The sequence below is a fragment of the Fopius arisanus genome, unplaced genomic scaffold (assembly GCF_000806365.1).
Source record: "Fopius arisanus strain USDA-PBARC FA_bdor unplaced genomic scaffold, ASM80636v1 scaffold00016, whole genome shotgun sequence".
In the NCBI taxonomy this organism is placed as follows: domain Eukaryota; kingdom Metazoa; phylum Arthropoda; class Insecta; order Hymenoptera; family Braconidae; genus Fopius; species Fopius arisanus.
The window spans coordinates 775184-798976 of NW_011887755.1; the positions used below are offsets into that span (position 1 = coordinate 775184).

At 37.7% G+C, this 23793-nt stretch overlaps 4 protein-coding genes across 4 annotated transcripts in view; 2 read left to right on the top strand and 2 right to left on the bottom strand.

The window, feature by feature from the left end:
- LOC105263727 (protein lethal(2)essential for life) overlaps positions 1 to 1806 on the bottom strand; it is a gene marked incomplete in the record, with an annotated part of 3748 nt that extends 1942 nt beyond the window's left edge. The window contains 1 exon segment of the mRNA XM_011300116.1: positions 1 to 1806.
- On the top strand, positions 89 to 1448 carry LOC105263726 (protein lethal(2)essential for life-like). The gene has a single exon (XM_011300115.1). The coding sequence runs from the start codon at positions 107 to 109 to the stop codon at positions 692 to 694; it is 588 nt and encodes a 195-aa protein (XP_011298417.1). The 5' UTR covers positions 89 to 106; the 3' UTR covers positions 695 to 1448.
- Positions 1807 to 3538: 1732 nt separating the features above from the next.
- LOC105263728 (protein lethal(2)essential for life) lies at positions 3539 to 4469 on the top strand. The gene has a single exon (XM_011300117.1). It carries the CDS (start codon positions 3652 to 3654, stop codon positions 4246 to 4248), a length of 597 nt encoding a protein of 198 aa, XP_011298419.1. The 5' UTR covers positions 3539 to 3651; the 3' UTR covers positions 4249 to 4469.
- Positions 4470 to 4664: 195 nt separating this feature from the next.
- LOC105263729 (Golgi microtubule-associated protein) lies at positions 4665 to 23554 on the bottom strand. The gene is made up of 8 exons (XM_011300118.1): positions 23267 to 23554; positions 22606 to 22685; positions 20944 to 21018; positions 8188 to 11575; positions 7862 to 7965; positions 7675 to 7774; positions 5449 to 5530; positions 4665 to 5366 (listed from the first exon to the last, which is right to left on the bottom strand). Exons 1-8 carry the CDS (start codon positions 23367 to 23369, stop codon positions 4931 to 4933), a joined length of 4368 nt encoding a protein of 1455 aa, XP_011298420.1. The 5' UTR covers positions 23370 to 23554; the 3' UTR covers positions 4665 to 4930.
- Positions 23555 to 23793: the final 239 nt, after the last annotated feature.

A 23793-nucleotide genomic window follows, 5' to 3' on the forward strand; every position in this document is an offset into this window, starting at 1 on the left:
AGCTGTTGAACTATCATTCACTCGTAGTTCACTCACAGTTGAGCACGTCCCAGTGTCCATTCCACTTAAAAACTTTAAAATAAGTTAAAAAATCATTGAATAAACAATGTCCCTGTCATCGATCTTTCATTCTAACTGGTGGGAAGAGTTGGATCATCCCCACAGCCTGGTGGATCAATATTTCGGTGATGGAATTCACCACGACGTCCTGCACGAGGCCCATCGCCACCCCAGGTCCCATGCACCACTTCAGCATGTCCGAGGACTAGGAAGATGCCCCATGGTATACCAGAGACCCTGGGCAGTGGCACGTCCACAGGGTGTGTCCACTGTAAAGCCACATAAGGACAGCTTCCACGTTTCTCTCGATGTCCAGCAGTTCGCCCCGGAGGAGATCTCCGTGAAACTCCTGGATGGATCTGTCATCGTCGAGGGGAAACACGATGACAAGAAGGACGAGCACGGATGGGTCTCCAGACAGTTCTGCAGGAGGTATCAGATTCCGGAGCAGTGCGACATCGAACAGGTCCAATCGACTTTATCTTCTGATGGAGTTCTCTCCATCATTGTTCCACGTAAAGTTGAAAATAAGGTGGAGGGTGAAAAAACTATTCCCATTATTCACACTGGAAAACCCGCAATTGTCGACACTCCGAAATCCAAGAAAGAGAGCCTACCCGAGAATTCACATTAAATACGGTATTTAAGGACCTCCAAGTACTTTCCCTAATTTTTTTCTTCCATTGATTAGTCTATTTAAACGATGAAGCGATGTTTTATTTCATTTATAACCATTAGAAACTCATAATTCATTCTGCGAAATTAAATGTGTGTCAGTGAAAATGAAGAGAATCGGAAGAAAAAGAGGAGAAAAAGAAATAGAGAAATAGGAATAAACGAAATGTATTATTCGTGAAAAATTAGCAATAACAGCATTTCTGATTTTTTTTTTAATAAACAGATTTGATAATTGAAAAGTGTAGAAGGTACTTGGATATATTTAATCCTCGGTTCTCGATGAGAAAATTGTGGAACTATTCCAGTAATCATTGAGAATTATTAATGTTTTTCGAGTAACATTCCAGTATTTTAATCGTAACCCAGATACTGCCTGTTAGTGATTATCAACAAGTGAGTTATTTAGTTTAGTGTGGAAGTATTGTAATTCACTCGCACTATTCGCACAACATAATGGTTTGAGGGACGTAATTACTTGTACTTGGTAAGGGACTCATGAAAATCATTACACCACGGAGAGATGTTCTTTCTTAAAATTGTAATTCCAAATGGAGGAACATTTTACGAAAAGTCTCTGTACCTTTACCGTCACAATGTTCTCAAAGAATTTTCGTCCATCTAATTCCTGCACTCATTTCAAAATATTAATTGAATAATCAATAATTCGCCTACGCACCGTAAAGATAATAAATAGTCAATTGAAACTCGAATTTGTGTTTTGATTATTTCCGAATTTCAAAATTATCCTTTCATCTTGAAATCCTGAAAATAAAAACAGTTTTCCTAATTTTTTTTATAAATCTTCGTTGCTGTTTATGGTTTGTTAATCATCGAAATTAATGGATAATCATCGATGCAATAGACAAAAGAAAATAATGAGGAGATTATAACTTTAGCCTGCGCATCTGCGAAGATCGATCCAGACAGGTTTCTCTCGTCCCATCATTTCATTCGCAGAGAGTTCATAATCTCAGGGGTTATTGAAGGTCAAATCAACAAGCAATTGTTCCCTCTGGTACAATAGCAGGACATTATTGCGTTCACGAATGATTCCAGCACGAGTTGGAGCTGAAAATATCGACAAGTCTCTAATTTTTGGATGGCAAAAAGCGAGATTCATATTTGTTTTGTTGTTTCATTATTATCTCCAGTGAATTCGCAGATATTAAAAAAAAAATAATAAATTACAAGCACTACCCAGACGATATTCCCCGTACAGTGCCGATACGTGTCTCATTTCAACTGGCGATATAAATAAAATTCATTCCCCTGAAATCGATCGATATCAACGGAAAGAAAAAACATGAATTTTTTCGGAGCAATGGTCTTCGCAATAATGTCTGAATTAATTAATATAGAATTTGAAGAATTCCATATGCTTCTAGAAAATTTTCTATTTTTTAAATGAAATTCTAGAATTTTCCAGAAAGTTCCAGAAATTTCTCGAATTTTCTACAAAAAATCGGCGGCCTTTTTCACAAACTTAGGATTATCCGGATTCTATGAAATTTCAGATATTTCTACAGTTTTCTAGACAATTCTGGGTGATTCAGGTGCAGCTACCGGTTTTTTAAATTGAGTATTCAGCAGTACCGATCGGTTTAGCCTGAAATTCTACCATCGGACTGTAAGAGGTTCAAGACTGACGAAAATAGAATCGAGGAGAATAATGAAATAAAACAAAATAAATTGGATAACAGAGGATTCACTCCGCAATTTAGCTGGTGTAACGATCTCGACATCACAAGTGGCTCCACTCAATATTTTGGCTGTGACCTTGATGTATTTCAGTAGAGAGAACATTATCTAAAATACAAGAGACAACGTAATCAATATTTCCATTCCGGTGGATTACTAAAAATGAAAATAATTGCATTTATCTAAGCACATATGTGACTGATAAATTAAAAAACCGGATGATATTATATTAATTAATTGGAATTGCCTCGACTGGATTGAAAAAAATAAAAAATGATATTTAATTATTAAGTTTTTGACGAAAATTTTCTTCGTTACAAATAAATTCGATGAACATTCCTCCAATGAATTGGTTTGAGTAGCTGAACACGGCAGAGTGTTCACGAACTTTCTACGCCTCTCGTATTGAATTACGCACTATATATGTACTCTAACCGGTGATAATGTTGGTGAAAAGAAAAAAATATATGGGGCTCATCCTCATTGTACTCATGTGGAACCATCTGGCAGTATCTCGAACGTTGGCGACAGAAAAAAAATCAAAAAATACAAATTGTCAACAAGAAAAATCACCACAACTCTCAAAATAATTCCTCCGCAATCTCCCTCAATGAATAACAACCTGATAAAAATCTTTAATCCACTGATAAACTCCGAAATAATGAAAAAAAAAAAGAAGTTGCTAGAAAATTCCAGACACTTGGCAACCATGGTGTGTACGCAGATCGATATCTTTGTATTCGCCTTGGAATTTTCCAGGCACCCTCAAATGGTCAACAAAAGATTAAAACAAATACCTTTAACAAATAAGTGAGTCCCGAAGGCCTGCAAAAAAAAAAATCCAAACCATCTCTGCTTGCACGAATGTTCGAGTTCCCCTGAACATTTCAACCGTTCGTGGATGTTTCGAGCAATTCTCTGAAAATCCCCTAAAATGTGAGAGAATGCTGAAATAAAATCCTTGAAAAGTGTCAGATTTAAATGGAATGATCACTTGAATCGAAGAAAAGTACACGTAGGTTAGGCCAACAGCAAAAAATCGACAGTTGATTCTCGAAAATTCTCGAAGCCGGCCGGCGAGTATAAATAGAGGGCCCTCGCCAGCTGAGACATCAGTCTACTCGAGTCATTTAAGCAGTGCACATCGCGTAAGCGAATATCAACGTAATCAAAACAATTTGAAACGTTTGAATTGAGATCAAGAGAATTTTCAAGATGAGTCTTGTGCCATTGTTATTCTCAAACTGGTGGGAGGACCTGGATCGTCCCCACAGGCTGGTGGATCAGGACTTTGGCCTGGGGCTGGAGCCAGAGCAACTGATGACACCTCAGATGCTGCAGCGCTATTTAATCCCACGGGAGATGATCAGACCCAGATCTTCCGTCTCCTACTACAGACCCTGGGCTGAACTCTTGCGCAAACCAGAAACTGGCACCTCAACTGTCAACGCAGATAAGAATAAATTCCAGGTGATCCTTGACGTTCAGCAGTTCAAGCCCGAGGAAATCAATGTCAAGGTTGTCGACAAGTGCGTCGTCGTCGAGGCTAAGCACGAGGAGAAGCAGGACGAGCATGGCTGGATATCACGTCAATTTGTACGCAAATACATGATCCCTGAGCAATGTGAGATTGAACAGGTGTCATCCAGTCTCTCCTCGGATGGTGTCCTCACCATCACTGCACCTAGAAAGGAGGTACCCAAGATTGAAGGCGAAAAGGTCATTAAGATCGAGCACACTGGAAAGCCTGCCATTCGTGACACCACAACTGCCAAGAAGGAGAGCAAGGAAGAGAAGTGTGTGAAGAAATAAAAAACTTTTGTTCACATTTTTTTTTTACTTTTTCATGTATCGTCAATTTTTTGATAGAATGGAGTTTCTCGACGATCGTGCTGTCATTTGTCAAATTATTCGCTTTATGTATCATCTAGTTTGTATCAAATCATTACCAGTTTAATGAGCTTTATGATATTCTGTATTTTTTTATTGTCCTGGTGATCAAATAAAACCAAAAAGCAGAAATTATAGTGAAATCCGCATTTTTATTTATTATAGATTATGATTATCCGCTTTTCCGAACTTCTTAATCTGGAAAATATATTCTATTTTTGTTCACGAAGTATTGAATTGAAAAAATTTAATTGATTATCCATCAATAAAATTTCTTTTATGCCTATTTATGCTATTTATTAATGAAATAATAACTTGGCTGTAAAATGGCTGTAAAATTCAGTAGTTTCAGTTTACGATTTATTCCCAATTTATACAAATCTTTTTACAATCAAAAAATATAGCAGGGATGAATGTTCATCTGAGTGCAACTCAAATGATTTTAATACAACATTTCACCTTTCAATCAATTAGGCTTCAAAATAACTCTTACATAATCTGAATAAACTATCGAGTTAGTATGTCTGATAAAAGAAACAAAACAACAATGAATACCATTAGTATTTACAAGATAAATTGTAGCAAAAATATGAATTCACTAATATCAGCTGTCCTTGAGAACTTCCTTGAGAATGGAGCCAGTGTTTCTCGATGGTCTGAAGTCTTGGAATGAGGGAAGATTGACGTTGGTAAGCAGTAGTCCAGAGTGTGACGAGGAAGTCGAGTGTTGTCTACTGTGTCCAGGCCTGGAAATGGACGTGCTGGACACTGGTAGAGCTGGAACTGAAGTCGGTTTGGACTCACTTTCGAGAAATCTGATGAATGCTTGAGACAGTGAGGCTTCTTGGTCTTTCGTTGGTGTTCCTGAGGTGGATAATAATCCTGAGAACCACCCACCGTGTCCAGTCGGAAGATTCAGACCTGCTTTCTCACGTTCGTGCTCATCGAAGTCAAGAATTGTACCAAAAACTCGTAAAACCGCGGATTTGTCAGAGGCTGGGGACGACAGAAAGCCGAGGAGAAGATTTTTTATCAGGAATCTGGAGATTAAAGTAAAAAACAAAGTGTTATTGTCTGAACCCCTCCTCTCCTCATTGATTGGTGATTATTTTCGATAATTACTTGTCTACTTTGCCCTCTCCACTCTTCTTCGCCTCCTCAATCCTCTCATCGGCAGTGCCAATTAAATCCGTCAATTTAGCGACTGTAAAAATAATTAAAGCCAGATTAATTGCGACGAACAGCACCAACTCGTTTCAGTATTTTAACCTAAGGCTTGATTAACTGATGCATTCAATAGAATAAATATGTGAATGAAAATAAATAGAATGAAAATAAATATGGTGAAGGCCCTCGGGCGATGGCCAATCACAAGTTGCTTGTGACAAATTCCGTTTAAAAAAATAATAAATATATAAATTGAGGTGATACCTATGAAAAGTTGCATTAACAAGTGCAATCGGATTAAAATGCTGCATCCAAAAGTTGTGGATCGACAACGATGTTTAGGGAAGACATGAGCGAAAGTATAACACAAGCACTGGTTGATAATAAAAATACACCAGTACCTGATGTAATACTCACACCCGTGTCCAAATTTTTTGGCTCTTTCATGCTGCATTCCCTTTTCTTATCAGCTCATAACTTTACCATGCTCATTATCATGCTCATCAACATGGTAAAAAACATTTCTCATCTCTACGTGGATTTCGAATATTGGGATGATTATTGGAAATTGATAAATCATAATAAGTGTATCGTTTTGCATCTAATGTGAGTGGTTTGTAGGGAAGGGGTAACGGGTGGGAAATCCCACGAAGTAAAATGAGCATTTATACTTAATTACACTCACAGTTACCGCATGAGATTACACACTCTGTCGTTACCAAATTCGTTTCAATCGTTTATGGAGTTATTTGTATGCTTTGGGTCCATTCTGTGCTGTTCCTATTCTGTGTTGATGATGGTTGAGAAAAACGAAAATAATTTTTGCCAAGTGATAGGTCGAAATAAGTCAAATTTTAGTTTTATTCAATTAAACGTGCCTCAATTTTTATTCCACCGATGGCTTTCGAGATAAATCGATAGTTGAGGAATTATTTTTATTTGATTCATGTCACTTCTTCACTTGGCTAGTAATTCGCCTAAGGATATCCAAGTCAATAATTAACCGAAGTGTAAACAATTCAAAACGTCTCGGTATTCATGTTTTTTTTTTTCAAATCTTGTAGCCAATTGAATGCACAGATTTTAGAAATTCGAAAATCTCATAATCTAAGATAGGATATCCCCAAGCATATGGCGAATAAAATAATAGATTGTACGAGACAATAAATAAAACATGAATTGATTTAATTTCAGTTTTACCTAAAAAAAACCGTTTAGATCACTGAATCGATCTGAATAACCCAAAAACCAGGAAGTGCAAAAAAATAACACAAGAATATGCGACAACTTCTCAACAACAGTTGAATTATCATGAATTTTAGTAACTGCTGTTCCAGCGAATAAAAAATTAATAAAATTCATCAAGAGTGAATAATAACCAGCACCAAATGGTAAATGCATGAATATTGATAATGTAACACGTGAAACGAAAAATAAGGAGTAATTGTTTTTAGTGTGCAAAAAGGCGACGGTGCCAGTGCGTAGCCTCATACCAGCCAGAATCCTGGGTCACTCTCAACAGCCCAGAATTACCAGCTGATATTTGACTAAACCACCGATTGTTCAACTCATTCATAAATTAAAAAAAATTGTTGTCATGTGCTTTCGTTGTTGCGTTTTTGCTAAATTGCAGATTATTCACAGGTCGTTCTCATCAAATAATAAATACTTAATCAGTAAGTACATTCACTTATCACTACATACTCATACACTATTGAAACGAATCTACCAAGGGTATACAGAGATTAACGTTAAAGAGCGTTAGATAATTCAATTGCACTGGGAGAAAAATCTGTATTATTCTTGAAAGAATTTATTGATATATCAATACTCCTGATTATTGTAGAATTTATCTACGATTGTGTACATATTTTTTTTATTCAGATAGAAATTATTTTTGTGGAAAAATAATTTACCTGAATTTACAGGGACAATTTTGCTCTCAGTGCAGCGATTCAAACACAAAAGAAATTTCAAAGGGTTAACAAGAGGGAAAAGCATGCAGTCTTGATGTCTGATTGCAGTTGTCAAGGTAATAATTTTATAATGATGACAGAATGAAACATTCATGATTAATTACTGAGTGAGATGAGATACTCTGGCATGCATGAGTTTAAAGAGAAAAAAACAAAAATCGAGAGAATGGTTGAGTGAATAATTTGATTAATTAATTGTAAATACCTTCTTGACTGAGTTCTTGAATTTTGTCACTCTTCCTGTCCAGGTTTTCGCTCAGTCGGGATGCCGCCTGCAGGCATTCTTTAGCCTCCGCCAATTGACCCTATTGAGCATCGAATAATTATCATCTCAAGAATAATTGAAATAATCTCACTCGGTCACTCAATGAATCCAGAAAATATCGAATTACCTTCAACGAGGATATTTCTGCGTTCAATTCTTCCTGTTTCTTGTGTGAACCGTTCAACTGCTGGCGAATTCTTTCAGTTGCATGGCGAATATCATTTTCCTTATCTAGAACATTGCAAAACTATGTTAATTATTTTCCTTGTTGGAGGAAAGGACGGGAATATAATCAGGATAGAAGTAGTAAAACGTGGCAGAACGAGGTAATTTTTTATTACGTGTAACAAATTTCTGGGTAGATTCCAGTAAATCGAGAGTCTTTGAAGAATTTTTCAAGAAGAATTGATGAGGATTATGGAAGAAAAAAATATTCAAGATTATTTCCCTTACCTCTTTGAAATTGTTCAAGCACGATCTGCAGATTTGTCAACGATGCGGTGTGCGCAGCAACTTTGTCTTCAGCAGCAGACAATTTTGCCTGAATATCATCCCTCTGCTGGATAATCAGTGTCATCTGTTGCTGGAGAGTCTCCACTTGTTGATTAGCCCTGATGCTCGCTGAGGTATAAACAGTGGAGCTATTCTTGACCTTCTCCTCAGCCTCTCTGAGTTTTCCCTCGAGTTCCTTCTTGCTTTGCTCAGTGAGAAGTGCCTCCTCGGTATAACTGGCCTCTACCTCCATCAGATGAGTCCTGAGCCTCTCAAGCTCTCTAGCAGCACTCACCTCCCTCCCCTGACTCTCAGCCAATTGATTTTCCAGAATTCTATTGCTCGTCTGCTCTTTTACAAGAGCAGCCTCCAAAGCATTACATTTTTCGCTCATAATCCCAGCCTGAGATATGTGACTCGCATGCTCAGGAATGTTACAGGTCTCTCCATAGTTATTGGACTCCTCGAAGTTTTTCAATTTCTGGCGTACAACCTGGAGCTCGTTCTGAGCCCAAAGCACCTCAGTCTCCTTCTCCTTGAGAGCAGCACCCAAGGTATCACGCTCTGACGTCAACACCTGAAAATTCGACACTTGTTCATTAAACAATTGGGTCATCCTCTGGATCTCTGCGTGATACTGCAGACTCTCATTGTGCTTCATCTGCACGAGTTTCACCAGCTCATCCCTCTCGGACTTCAACGAGGAGAAGGCACTCTCCTTCTCCCCGAGCTTTTCCTCCAGCTCTTGCTCTTTCTGTTGAATAATTTGCGATAAATTTTCAATCGTCTCCTTCGCCATTGATGCCGAGTCCCGCGACTTGCTCTTCAACGTTTCCAATTCACTTCTCACCAACTCCAAGTGCGAAGATTTCTCATCCAATGCCAACCTGATGGCCTCAGAGTCCCCTAAACCCTCCACATTCTTCGCCAGTTCCGTTTTCCAAATCCCAATCTCCTTTTCCTGCTCCTCCAATTTTCCCCTGTACTCCTGCATTTTCTCCTCTACTCCACTCAACTCTTGGAGTCGACAAGATAAAGTCCTGACCCTCTCTGTCAGCTCTTCATTCTGCAGCTGCGAATGGGCGAGTTCGGTGTGCATCTCTTCACACCTACCCTCGGACACTTTCAACTCTCCCTCAATGATCAGAAGTCGAGAGATCTCCCTCTCCAAACCTTCAACCTTGTCAGCTCGATTTCGTAAATCATCACAATCGCGCTTCAGCACTTGACACTCTGTTCTAGCCTGTGCGATAGCCTTCTCCATATCAACATTTTTAGCCTCGAGATCATGAATCCTTAACCCCATCTCCTTGAGCTCAGACTTCTCAGCAGTAGCCTCCTCCTGGAGGAATATGTGCTCCTGCTGAAGTTCATTCATCTCAGTATGCAAGAGTTCGATCCTCTCCTCAGCCTCCTTATTACTTCTCCCCACCTGCTCGAGAATCTTCTCATGCTCTCCTACGAGTCTCGCATTCTCCTCCTGGAGTTTCTGGCACCTGATCTCACCATCTGTCACCTGACTCAGAGCTAGATCCAACTCCTTCCTCATATTCAGCAAATCATACTCCAAATCATCTCTCTCACGATTCACAGCCTCGAGCTGGCTCCTGAGTTCCCCCATCACTTCAGAATCATCCTCATGTCCCCTATTCTCCTGGATCCCAACTAACTCGGCCTCCAGGTGCTCCTTCTCCCTCTCAATCTTCCTCCTCTCCTCAGCAACACTTGCCAACTCGTTCTCCAGCTTCTTCGTATTATCAAACGAATTCTTCAGCTCCTTCCTCACATTTCCAATATCCAGTTTCAACTCCTCGATCAAATCAATATTATCATCCAAACCCTTGCACTTCTCTGAGTACATGTTCACCTGCTCCTGCATCTGCTTCTCCCTGGCCTCAAGAGCATCAATTCTCTTTCGCAATTCATTGTTCTCCTCGAGAGAGCTGTGAAGACGTCGACTGAGATCCTCCATCATATTCTCATTGTTCTCGACATTCTTGGAAGCCCCTGCCAGCTGTTGCTGGGCTATCTCCAACTGCTGCTTGGTGTTTCTCACCTCAGCCTCCAGATTCTCCTGATTCCTGAGTGATCCCTCCAACGTCGTCAACGTTGTTATCAAATCCGTTTGCTTCTGATGCATTAGATCATTCTCCAACTGCAATCTTTTTATCTCCTCACTCATGGACTCTGTCTCTGTCTCCAGAGATGCAACTCTTTCCTCACTGGCTTCTGGGATAGATGGTAGATTTGACTTCATGTGACGAATTTTCGATTCCAAAGCATCTACTGTCGTTTGCATGTCCTCGCAATCGATCTGCAGGGCATCCCTCATTTCACAGACCTCATTTAACTCTCGAGTCCGATCAGAAATTCTTCGTTCCAGCATTTCCTTCTTTCGCTGGGACTGCAGAAATTCATCTGCAAGGACCTCGAAGAGATTTTTGTCCTCTGGGATATTTAGAGTTGTATCTTTGAGAATTTCTTGGACCTTTTCCGTGATTTTTTGGAGCTCCTGAGACCCTGAGAGGTCCTCTCCTGTCTGGATCAACTTCTCTTGGGTGTGGGATTGTCGGTCCTGGAGTAGAGACTTCGTCTGGATCTGCTTATCCTCGAGGGGAGGACTCTTGGAGTTTTCCAAGGGCATTTTAGTCATTTGGTCCTGGAGATTGTTGTAGTCCACGTAGAGGGTCTCGTAGGCGGTCTGGAGGCACTGGTGCTTCTTGTGGAGCTCCTCCTTCAGATCCAGCACCTTCTCCATAGATTGAGCGTGCTGCTGGTCCAACTCCTCGATACTGGAGGACAGGCTTTCATTCTCCTCTTGGAGTTTTTTAATTTTTCTCCGGAGTTCTAGCTCTCGGTTATTCACACCGTTGGACGTCTGCTCTGGACGGACTTTCTTCCCAATATCTGATTTTTCCTCATTTCCTGTCGCACCATTGTCCATCTCCAAGGCACTCAAGGTACATCGGATTAAATTCACCTGCTCATGGGAGTCCAGCTTCGAGATGGCAGCCCTGAAGTCATTGATAAACGCTAATTCGTCGGTCTGAATCTTCTTCATCGTTCTCTCCGCTTCTTTCCCCTTCTCACCAATTTGAATTATTCGATTCACCAGATCCTGCTTCACACGAACAGATTCACCTCTCTGTTGGTTCTCTGATATCTCCTCTTTCATTTCAACTGAACTAATCTTCTGATATTTCTTAACTTCTTCCTCCAACTCTTTAATTCTCACGGTGGCTTGTGCGATCTGCTCCTCAAGGCCTCGAACATGATTCGACTCACGATTTCTACTGGACGGTGGATCCCAGAAAAATCCTCCACCCTCGTCATCCTGACTGTCATCATTCTGAAATTCGTAGGGTAGAAATTACTCGTCATCTCAGTTTTATTTATTTTGTTATTCAATTTTATTGAAATATTTTTTATTCACGTCAAGTGAGAATGAAAAAATGAGAAACTTTAATGAATTCGATGTGTCGGGGAAACAGTGATAGTATTGTTGGTGGCCTCTTTGCATAAGAATCTCGTGTCGTGAACACAATGCGGCTAAAAACCTCTCTATCCGGCATTCGTGTTCATCCAATACAGCACGGAAACGGAAGATAAGAGGGAAAGAGAGCTGCTGAAAGAGCCAAACTTGCGTAATAAAAAAAATGATTTTTCGAGTGAAGATTCCGGTGGAAAAATCGAAAACCGCAGGGAACACTCGACCTCTCCCTCCAATGGATTTCAATTGTGGCATTTTTCAAGAAAATGCTAGCCCCCCTCTTCCAAGTGTGCGATATTCCAATCAAATTCAGTTAATGATTTAATAATTAGCAGTTTCGGAGAAAAAACTGAAATTTTATTCTCTGAAGAATAAAACAATAATCAACAATAACAATATTCTATTCTGCTCACGAATTTTTGGGATCCCACAGAAAAATATATTTCTCTATACTAAATTATCATTGCCATTCTCGTTATTTATAAGGGTAATTTATATATAATTATAATCATGGACGTTGCAAACGTGACGGAGCCGTCGATGGATTTAAAAAAAAAAATTTCCTCCCCGAAAGATTTTACACCAGGTCCCAGGGGTAGTGACGAAATTTCTTTCTTCTTTCATTTTTTCATTTTTTCATTTTTTTTGTCTGCCTTTGAGAGTCTCACCATCATCTACATGACAAATATATGTTAAATCACTGATTGGTTGCGTGAAACATTCGACTTTTATAAATGATGCCGACCTCCCTGGCTGCTCAAAATATCAAAACCCTGAGAATTTCCTATTCCCCACGAACCTGAAGACCTTCAAATTAATTTACGTATTCATAGTCTGCTGCATAATGCATGTGAATCCCCGAAAAATTCCTGAACGACAATTGATAAATATCGATACGTTGATGGATATCGATTTTCCCCGACAAAAAATTTTGAAATGCAAATGCTCCAAATGCTGTCATTGATTGACTGATTTTTACTCGAATTTTTATTGTCCGATGCAGGATTTTCATGCAGACGAGTTCTCCCGCGTCGTGGACTCTTTTTTTTTTTGAGTCTTGCCCCCTCGGAGTTGCTGGTCCACAAGGTATACAATAACGGGCTGGGGACCCGATGCTAATGAATATGAAAGGGGGTTTCGTTGGGTCAGGTCAAGGAATAATGGCTCGTTTGACTTTCATGCCTTGCACTGTTATAGTAAACGACAAAAGAATCAACACCGTACCATTGATCGGCCCCTTCAAGACACAGCTATACAATTCTTTGGTGCACCACAAAAAATATTTCTCTTATTTATTTCTACCAACAATCTAGAAGGAAATTCTCCCATTGTGAGTGGATATTCGAAAGTTTTCGAATGAAAAGACCGAGTAAACAAGAAATTCTCAAGAATTTGGAAATATGCTCTCAATTGATTCATTGATTCATTCCTAAAGAAATTATTCAAATGGTAAATTTAAAAAATTCTTGTCAGCTGTACGACAGAGAGATCGAACTTCCGGTGGTATCATTTCATTAATGAAATAATTGATTGAAAATTTTTGAATTAAAGCAAAATTACGAGTGCTTATAGAATATAAATTGGGTAAAATTTAGTTTTCATTATAAATTCCCGAGATATCTACAGCAAATATTATGTGAAAATTCCTATGAGCGTTTATAATGGTGAAGAGAATAGTATTTATTTCATTCGAAATGGCCTTACAGTTGAATATCCACCTGTGGCAACTCGAATCCACTCATTCCACTCTATCAAATGACTTTGAATCCTCACGTGCCACCAACACCACCAACAGGTAATAAGCGAACGATAGCAAAACGTGAGAAAAAAAGTTGTGCTATATCCGCCGAATGGATAATAATGTTCACCGCGTATTTCACTCACCTTATTTTATTATCTACAGAGGACTGGAAAAAAAATTCAAGAAAAAAAAAAATAAAGACCTGACAAAGTGTCCATGTCGTCGCTGATAAGTAAATAGACCTCGGTGCGCATCAATTTGTTAATATTTTTTTTCCCCATTGAGCTAAAAAAAACATCAACAATTCCACACAGCGATGAATAAAAAACCCATCGACTGCTATTTCTCCCCGGTTATTATAAATATTTAACTTGACATATCGCTCAACTGCAGATGTTATTTTATGCTCGTACTGTGAGCAACTAATGAAAAAGGGGTGAATATACGGGAGATGAATAGAGCAATGAGCATTTCTGCTAGGTATTAATAGCGGATTGTTATCAGTTCGTGGGGGGGGAATTAATTCCTTAGGCTTATCGCCTCCTTGCCTCTCCCTGGTTCATCTGATTCTCAATATCTCAATTACTCAACATCTCATCATCATCATCATCATTATCATCACCAGCTTTATCCGGAAGTGACGAGGGATCAAGAGTCACGCGTATCTAATTTTTTTTTTTTCTATTTCCTATCTGCCACCCCAATGAATATGGACAATAGTCAAAAGAGGTCATATGATAAGGCTCGTTCTCCAGGTTCTTAGGAAAAAAATTATTACCTCAGCAAGTTACACACATCTACCTTCCAACATCACCACTTTGCCATGAGTATTTTCAAGCCAGCAATTGCATTGTTCCCGAGCAAATATTAGCAGCTGCGTGTGTGGGCGATATTTGTGAAAGAAATGCCGACAGAAAAGGGACGCCTTGGTCACAATACTTCAGGCATTATGAAAATGAACACTCAAGAATTTTTTATTTATTTATTTTTTTTTTTCACCACTCGGTTTTCAGGTCTGGCGTTGCCTCGCATCTTTCAAATTTACGCCCAGAATTTCCGGTATCGAGTGGGTATTTATTGTACAGAGAAATTCGGTGAAGTCGTTCAGAGACTAGTGATTTTACTATTTCATCGAGCCTCGAGATTTTCATCGATATTTTCAGGATTAATCGATTATTACAACCGGTAAAAATACTCGGTACTCCCGGAATATTTAATCACGAAATACTTACAATTGGAATTATAAACCCCTGAATTATTATTTATTCATTTTTCGTATGATTGTATTGTAATTTTCCCGAGAACAATAATTGATAACTAAAAATTGAGTGATAAAGTTTAAAGTTTTTAACCGATATCTCATAATCGAAGGAATATACAACATTTTTTGCAGAAACTTTTTTTATAGTAAAAGATGAGAGGTACAAAAAAGATATCTAGGAAAATATCGGTATCCTCCTTCAACTCGGAGAAAATTGTCCAATTTTCTGTACTCGATACGATAAATACTGAGGAGGGGAGGTTTAGCGATAACGCGTAATCGTTATATCGAGTACATATAGCATTAGCGACGCTAGGAAAAGACACGCGATATCGCGACCCGTATCGTTACATCGTCGATTACTGACCTCGGAAATAAATAATACTTACAATTGTTAGCGGTGGACAGAAAAAAAAACATGAAAGGTTCGGAAGAAAAATGACAACTTCGATATTTTTCAATTACCAGTGCTCCAGTGGGGGGTAAATTTATTACTCAATGTACCCTCGAGAGATTACATCGATGAGAGACAGGAATTAACTTTTTTTATCACTCAAATCACAAATTACAACTCTCCATTAATAATTTTCACGGTTCAATTTTCAGGATTTTACCGAATTCCGTAAAAAAATCGCGAGATTATCGTGAGTACTAAAAAACTCATGAAATTCGATGCCGAGAATTTTTTATAAGAAAACTCATCGACTCTTATCCATTCAAATGAGTGGAGAAGTTGTAAAATTCTATACGTCGAATTTAACAGCTCTGATAAATATCGATTGAGTTAAAAAACACTTGAGTTTAGGGAATGACATCGGAATGTCCTAAAAATATTAAATAATAATATTAATAAATAATATTTAATTAACCCGATGATTTCCAAGATGTGAAGTAATTTCTCAAAAAAATCCGCAATAATGAACTCGTGGATTAATTCGTAATAATTAATTAAATCAACAAACATCAAGCATTAATCGAAAATCACCCTCGAAAAAAAAAAAATATTAAATTGGATTACTCTCACTTTATCGGACTAGTTGACTCCTGAATTTCATCACTGGACTTTCATGTGGGTGACAAATTGGTATTGAAATTGGAGTTCATGATTATATTCATTCCCCCAACTATCCTGAACATTATGATTCCTCATGGCTGTGCAAAAAGACTGAAAAATAACGAACGTGGAACATTAGTAGCTGATTAAGAGGTCTGGCCAACGCATTCTGAAGTGTATCGCTTAGTCTTACTCGGAAAAACTTAGTCAGCAAATTGTATGCGATAAGATTCTGTCCCGTTATCCACCTCGACTCATTAAAAACTCCCCTAAATGCCAATTGCACCCTCTAATCGGTGATAATAAAATGGAACAGACTGACAGGTGGAGAAAAGCGATATTATTTCTGATAGAGCGGTCGTTCTTGATCTTTGCACTAGAACCGCCGGATATAATTTACCCAGAAAAATGAACAGATCAGAAAAACTGAGGGAACGAATGGAGCAAAAACGAATTAATAGCGATACCCATAAACCTCATTGCTTCACCCTCCACCTCATTTTCCCTCATCACGTGTTCAAATTTATTTACCTAATCGTGTGTCCCACTAAACTGTCGTCCTCGATGCACGTGCCAGTGAGAATTATGTACTTGCCTGGCATACGTTAATTGTCCATGCATTCAACCATTACATAATCCACGTTATCGCTAATAACCCACGCAAAAATTTGGTACCACCTCTCCATTCCACCCCTTTGCATCCTCTCCCAGTGAACCAAGCTCAAATAAACTGTTGCACTGAATTTTATTCGAAAGGAAATAAATTAAATGCAGGAACTGCATTTTTCATGAATTTTTTTGGTGATGAATTCAGGAAATTCAGTTGTTCGGAAATTTTAGTGGAGCTGTCACTTAAAGTCGATATTACACTGCATTTAAGTAGAAAGTGAAAAATGCAAGACCGAGAATTTCTCGGAAGATTCACTTTTAAATTCTTCTGGAATTTCAAAGAGATTTGTCTCTCAATTTTTCTCATTTTTATGAATTTTTGGTATGATTCATAAAAACGTTTCGATTCCGCTGGATTCTTCGTGCAATAACTCAAGTTTTAAAAACAGAAACCCCCAAAAAATGTCAGTGAATCCCTCGAAAATCTCGAATATTCTTCAAAAAATTGTTATCCAACACTGAGCAACAAGTTGATCATCTCAGAATGATTCAAAAAAGGCAAAAAAAAATCACAATAAACACAATATCCCGTCGTCAGTTGGTCGTTGGTTGTCGAGGAATGGCGCGCTTACGTAACCGGAAAAAATTGTATAACAATAACGGAACTGACAATGAATAAAAAAAAACGAAAAAAAAAAAATACAGAATGAAGATAAATAACAAAAAATGGGGGCAAATGAGGATTGTGTAATGGCCGAGGACAGGGACCTGGACAGGAATATTTAGGACACTAGTATTTGACTTAACTTGAGAAACGAGAAAACCGAAACTTTCTATCGCACTTCTCAAACACGGGTTTACCCCACGTGAAAGCCCCGAAGAAGATTTAACCCAATGACGACAGGTTAGTACGACAAGTTCGAAGTACAAGGATCAGCTTAATTGCATTCTGATAGTACATTACGATATAACTGATGCATAAGTATTAGACGTTCCTGAGGCCGGGCAGATGCAAATTGCCGGTATTTTTTTTTTTCCACTGCATATCTTTTTCTTCAAATGATTTTTTTTCCCCGGTTTCGTTATTTTTCCTCTGGCCTAGAGAGGGGAGCTAGTCTGTGTCCTCGATGTTTAGATATGTCGACGTGTCGTTAGTCGCTCAAGATAAAGCTACACTGCAACGATGCACTTTTTTCCGCTGTTATCATTTTCAAAACGTTATAAATGAGTTTAACAATAAAAAAAAAAAATAGCGATACGCACGAGTCGAGCGTTGATGTAAGTGCAGATAATCAAACTCATGATTAATTTAAAAAAATACCAGAAAAATTCGGTATAACTGACTAAATGGAGGGAACACGTTGCTCTTGTTGAATATTATTTCTCATTACACTGAGTTCGATGGTAAATCAATGGAAATTATGAGAAACACCCGATGAAATAGTTGATAAACAAAGACAATTGACATTGAGACTAGACCGCGTCACTTATTCAAATGTAAAGTGACACTACATTTTTCTTCCACGAATTTATCAACGCGATATTACAAATAGGTCCCGGTCAAAAGTGCAAATCATTGAGACCTGATACATGAATTTATTGTATTAGATAATTCTCAGGAATTGAAATAACAAAGGCGAGCGTCAGGGTAATCTTACCTCGGATTGTTATAACTCGTTGACACGAATGATTGTTAAAAACTTAATTGTTTAAAATGTTCAGAGTGAGGTGCACGCATGTGAACCGATGTGAACAGCTCGACTGGTGGAACACGACTGCCTCTGGCACAAGTTGTTCCAGGCGATACGGGTGGCCTCCGACTCCTCGATTCAACGCGTGCTCGTCCTCTTTACGAATAGAAAAAAAAAAAAAGTACCCAACTACCTGAGCACCTACGATTGTTACCGCCTTCCTAACATCCAGTGGGTGGTGGAAAACAACCCCGAGGGGCTGATAACCGACAACCAATTGCTCCAAGGCGCCCCTATCAAGCTCTGGAGCGCAGAGAACGAAACCCTTTACATCATTATTAAAAATATCAATTTAATCAAGATCTAATCAAGTCTCGTGAAGAAGGGGTTGGCCTCTTTTTTTTATCTATAGCAAACAGACATTTTTTGGGACTTACAATTAATCAACCATTTTTTATTGTTCATTCATTATTTCAATTATTTGACTTCACCAAAAATAACTAGTGAAAATTAGTGTTTTCATTAAATAACAATAGTCAATTTTGTGTAATCAAAATAAACAACGACACGACATGACGACTTATTAATTTTTTTTTTTATTATTCTTTCTGGAATTGGTTGGAATGATAGGGATTAGGGTAACGGAAAAATATTTATAATAATGAATTCTAGATCATTCCCAACATTTTGGGTTCTCTGGTTCAAGTGATAAAGAGCTAGGGGGAAATAATTAGTGAATTCGAAGGATGAGTAAATTTTCGGGGGATCCTATTAAAACAAACTCATGAATAATGGAATCGGGCTATGAGAGGTTTTTTTGAATCGAGCAAAAGGTGAGTGCACGTACTAGTACGTGTTAGACTGGAGAACACAATTTTTATCAGTGAGCCCTCATGGTACCATGAAGCTGCGGGTGGACAGGTGAAACTGGGGAACCCAAATGTTTCCGTGAAATAAAGAATGGAAATAAAGAAAACGTTAAAGAAATACCACCGATGCTACTAAGTATTTCACTAGGTTGACTCATCCGATCGGTTTTTTTTTTATCTTTCTAAACGCCGAAGGAAAAAATGCAACGATTAGTAAACGCACACCTATTAGCCTATTTTTCACATTGTGACGAAAGTGGGGTGGATAAGAAACGAAAATTATTGAAGAAAGGGAAGTAATTTGTTGTGATAGCGAGTTGAGCACTCGTGATGTATTGGAGCGATAACGGAAATATCGAAGAAAGAAAAAATGTTAAACTTAAAACCGTAACAATTCGTTAAGTCGGATATTGAAAAATTCACTGCACTGAAATATTTATTGGGAAATTTACATTGAGCTTTTGCTATCGTCCAACAAATTATCTTATTTAAATGATAATAATAATAATAATCGTAATTTCTATCTGTTTAATAATAATTATCCATTTGGTGGTCTTGGATTTTTATTTAATTGAATATAAAGCATTTTCCCTGGTGAAATTATAATCAATGGTTACTCATGATCAAATGAGTTATTGATTTATCAAGTGAGAAATGAAGAAAAATTATACGAATCATCTCCTATTACGAAATGATCTATCACTGGACTGGTCTCAAGGACACCAATCAGCGGATTAGTTTCCGAAGGCATTAATCGAATTAAACTCGTGCAGTAGAATGGATGAAACATTTATTCTCCCTATGAATGATAATTTTGAGAATGAGAAAACGGAAGAGGCAGTCGGACAGTTTATTACCATCAAGTTTAAGTTATTTTATTTTTTGTTAAAAAAAAATTCTGGATAATGCCTGGCTCGACCTGGCCGATCCTTTGTTGACCCAAGATACGATACAACTGGCATCTTTATCCTGGTATTTCTAGGCATGTAAACAATTTTCGTTTTCAAAATATTATGAGGATAAAATTGTTCCCACTCCACGGTGAAAAAATTCAAATGATAATTCTCAGGCGACTAGAAATAAAGCGCTAAACAATTTCTAGTAATAATTTCTACGTGAGAAAAGTGTGAAAAATTTATTGTAAAATTTATCCGGATATTGTAACAAAATTCCTATTTGTTTAATAATATGTTTGAAAAAATTTGCCGCGATAAAATTCCACAACATATTATTGTTTTTACGAATTGTTATTACATTATGTTTACGAATTTACGATGAATTTCGTTGTCCTGGATTTTGTTTAAAATAATTTTTTTCGTGAGTGGTTTGCGAGGACATACGACTTGGCGTTGTAAGGATTTTAATTATGTACGGGTTTCCCGCCGAGGTCCCCTAGTCGATAACAATTGACCGCAGTCCCCTGGGTAATTATAACAGCCATTATCAATTTCATGGTGAATTGGAGTTATCGATGATTAATAACTGGTTATACGATAGCAGAGTGGAAACGAGTCGTTCAAAATACTGAATTTTCTATGAAAATTCTACGCGACGATATCCCAATTTTCAACCAACAAATAATTTATTCGTAAATGAAAAAAAGTCTAGAATTAACATAAAGAAAATATTCTTCAATTAACATTCCAAAATTATGCATTCAACGACACAAAAAAAAATTCCGAAGTAAAATACTCCGGACAGCGGAATATTTTTTCAATGCACATTGACTTCCGCTGTTTTGTCCCTCAAACTCAATAGACATTTTAATTTCTCATTTATCTGACTGTTTCATTCAATATGTATGATGTTTAAAGATCACGACGTTATAAAAAAAATTTAAAATTACCGAAATTCTCATGAATATTTAACGATTTACATAAAAATGAAAATCTTCAGAATAAATCGATCACCGATAAAGCACCGGTAAATTACAGTAAAAAACGTTAATTTCACAATTATTTAATGCCCTATATCGATCTGTAAATCATTTGCAATGACTTACCGATTCACGTGCATAAGAATTAGTCTCAACCGCATTTTTCTTCAGCTCGCAATTCTGCCGACGGAGGAGTGCAATCTGAAACAAGATAAATATCCAAATATTTATTATTCAATCACTCCGCTATTTCAAACTGGAAATAATTGTTCATCGACCGAAAAAATCCGAGATTAGATGAATTTCCATATAAATGATAATAAAATTCGTTCACTCCCAACAATAAATCGTATCACATAAGTATCTCATCCCCTAGAATCAATTAATAATCTCGAAAAAAGGCTGGACGAATGGGAATTTACTTTCAAAAATTCTCAGTACTACGAAGGAAAAGATTCTCATGAAATCCAAGCTCAAAAAGATTTACCTAAACATCCCGGAATTGATCATAAAAATGTCGACCAATGCAAGATATCAGAAGTAATTCCACGAATAAAATGAAAAAATTCCATTCAATATTTGATTTCACTTGGAAATCGTGAAAATTTCTCAGAAGATGTAAATAATGAATGTGCGCCGAATTGCTGGAAAACTAAGGGTACACCCAGGTAATATTCACACAAAAAAAAAACCTACTAGACGATAGCAGGAGCATTAAACTGGTAACCACAATCAGAGAGGAAGTCCGGTGGTTCGCCAAGAGGGGCAGGAAAGGTGCACACACGATGCCTCGTCTCTGTTTGCCAGTTTTATCTCACGTTTGTACTGCGATAAAACATTTTAGCCTCTTCGAAACTACTTCCCTCTCCTCTTCCCCTTGGAGAGGATTTTTTTTACGATCCCAGGGACTCGGAGGCATTTGTGGATAAAACGAAACCGTACCAAACGTTTATTTCGAGTAAGATTGAGAAACGGATGGAGAGTGTATGCTGTCACTTTGAATATGATGATCAAGCACTTTGACGTACTCGGATTACGAACCAGTGTGAGACAGAGCATCACTTGCAGACTGGCCTTATCAATTTTCTAGAATTTTCTTTTTGAATCTCATGATTGACGTATTGCTCGTTTTAGGTGCTGGTTTTTCTTCATTTTAGAACAATAATGGTGTGGGATCCAATGAATCAGCAGATAAGGATGTTTGATTAACACTCGGTGGAGATTATTAGGGAAACCAAGCATCTGTTCGGATTTTTAACGGATAGTGTTATCGGCGTGCTTTATCGGAGCATATGGGGATTGAGTGCCATCCAACCATCTTGCGAATCCTTCGGGATAAATTTATATTTACAAAGGATACATCTATTTTTGAATGAGGAATCTTTTGATTTTGGATGAAATATTATTTATTGGGAATTTATCTCAGAAATTTTCACCGGTCTAAATGTTTTTATTAAAGTTCGTTGATGGTTTTTTAGTTCCTTCAACAATGAGAGAGAGAGAGTTCAATGAATATTTTTTCGTGAGAGATCACTTTTATGACGACATGTTTTCGTTCTCATTCTGCTCTACAAGAATTCCGTTATCTTCATTCAACGGTGTTTTTCAAAAACTGGATTTCAAGGGAAGTTGAGTCATCCCAGTCAGTCACTTCTCTACTGAATCATTCAACCCGTCTCACTTAAAAAAACTGTATCAACTCCGAAAAGTAGGACTCGCCGAATATTTGTTCCTTCAGAATCAATAATCACTCATTTACACAACTGAATTGAAAAAAAAAATGTGTACCTCGGCGTCTCTGGAGTTGAGTAATTCCTGCAGCTGTACACATCTGCGATTGGTCTCCTCGAGCTGCTTGTCTCGATCATCTGAACCAGAAAGATGGGAAGAGTAATAGAAAATCTTGCAAGACAACAGTACAATGAGGAAACTTCAATTAATTTCTAAAAATTAAAACACAAATTCTGGATAATTATTCTCAAATAGAATTACTACAATCACCAATTTTATTAACAATTCAACTTCAGAGAGAAATCTGCAAGTCTCTGAAAAACAATTATCTAAACTAGATTTCCAAACAAAATAAACTAGTTAATTAGGATTTTCCACAAAAATTTCATTAACGTAAGAATTCCTGTAGAAACACATTTTTTAATAAAAAAAAATTGTTAATCGGCCATATACTAGTGAATGTTGGCCTATGTCTCTTAAAACGGAAGAACATGTTGAAGACATTAATCCAGGCAATAAAATAACTATTAAAGCGGAAAATGTGGACTACCCAAAGATTTGAAGTTTTGAAAATTGAAATTCGAATGTGTTTACCGCGTTGCTTACGCAGGCACTCGGTCGATAAAGCAGATTTATGTTTTGACAGTAGCTCTCATGACTTTTCTCTCCTAACCCCATGGATTCCCATAAAAATTTGCCAAACGTAGAATAAACTTACCAAGTTCCTCGACAATTCCTTCGGACAGTACCTCCTTCGTGAAATTAGTGATCTGTCCCTTTAAATTGGATAGACTAGAGAGACCATCACCGAACCACGCCATTTTACACGTCGACAGTTAAATATCACTCGTATTTCACTCACAAAATGTAATTAACAAGAGTCCAAATCAACACAGATTGTTTCATACGTCTATGAAACAATTGTCATGAACACTTGTAATTTGCAAATAACGAATTAGGGTCCGGTTGGAGGGTTGTTTTTTTCTGCGAGTGGCAACTGGAAATTTTTCGCCCTCTCACTTTACGGTAGAAAAAGAAAGCTCAATTCTTCCGTCATTCATGTCGATAATTCCGGGAATGACTGCAGCCAGGGGGTCATATAAAAGTGGCGCTGGGAGATAAAGAGGATTGACTGAAGGAAAGGCTCATTTGATACTTTTATAAAAATTTCGAATTTTTAAATTTCAGTGAATACCTCCTCGATTTTCATGCTCCCCTGATACTTTTATAAAAATTTCGAATTTT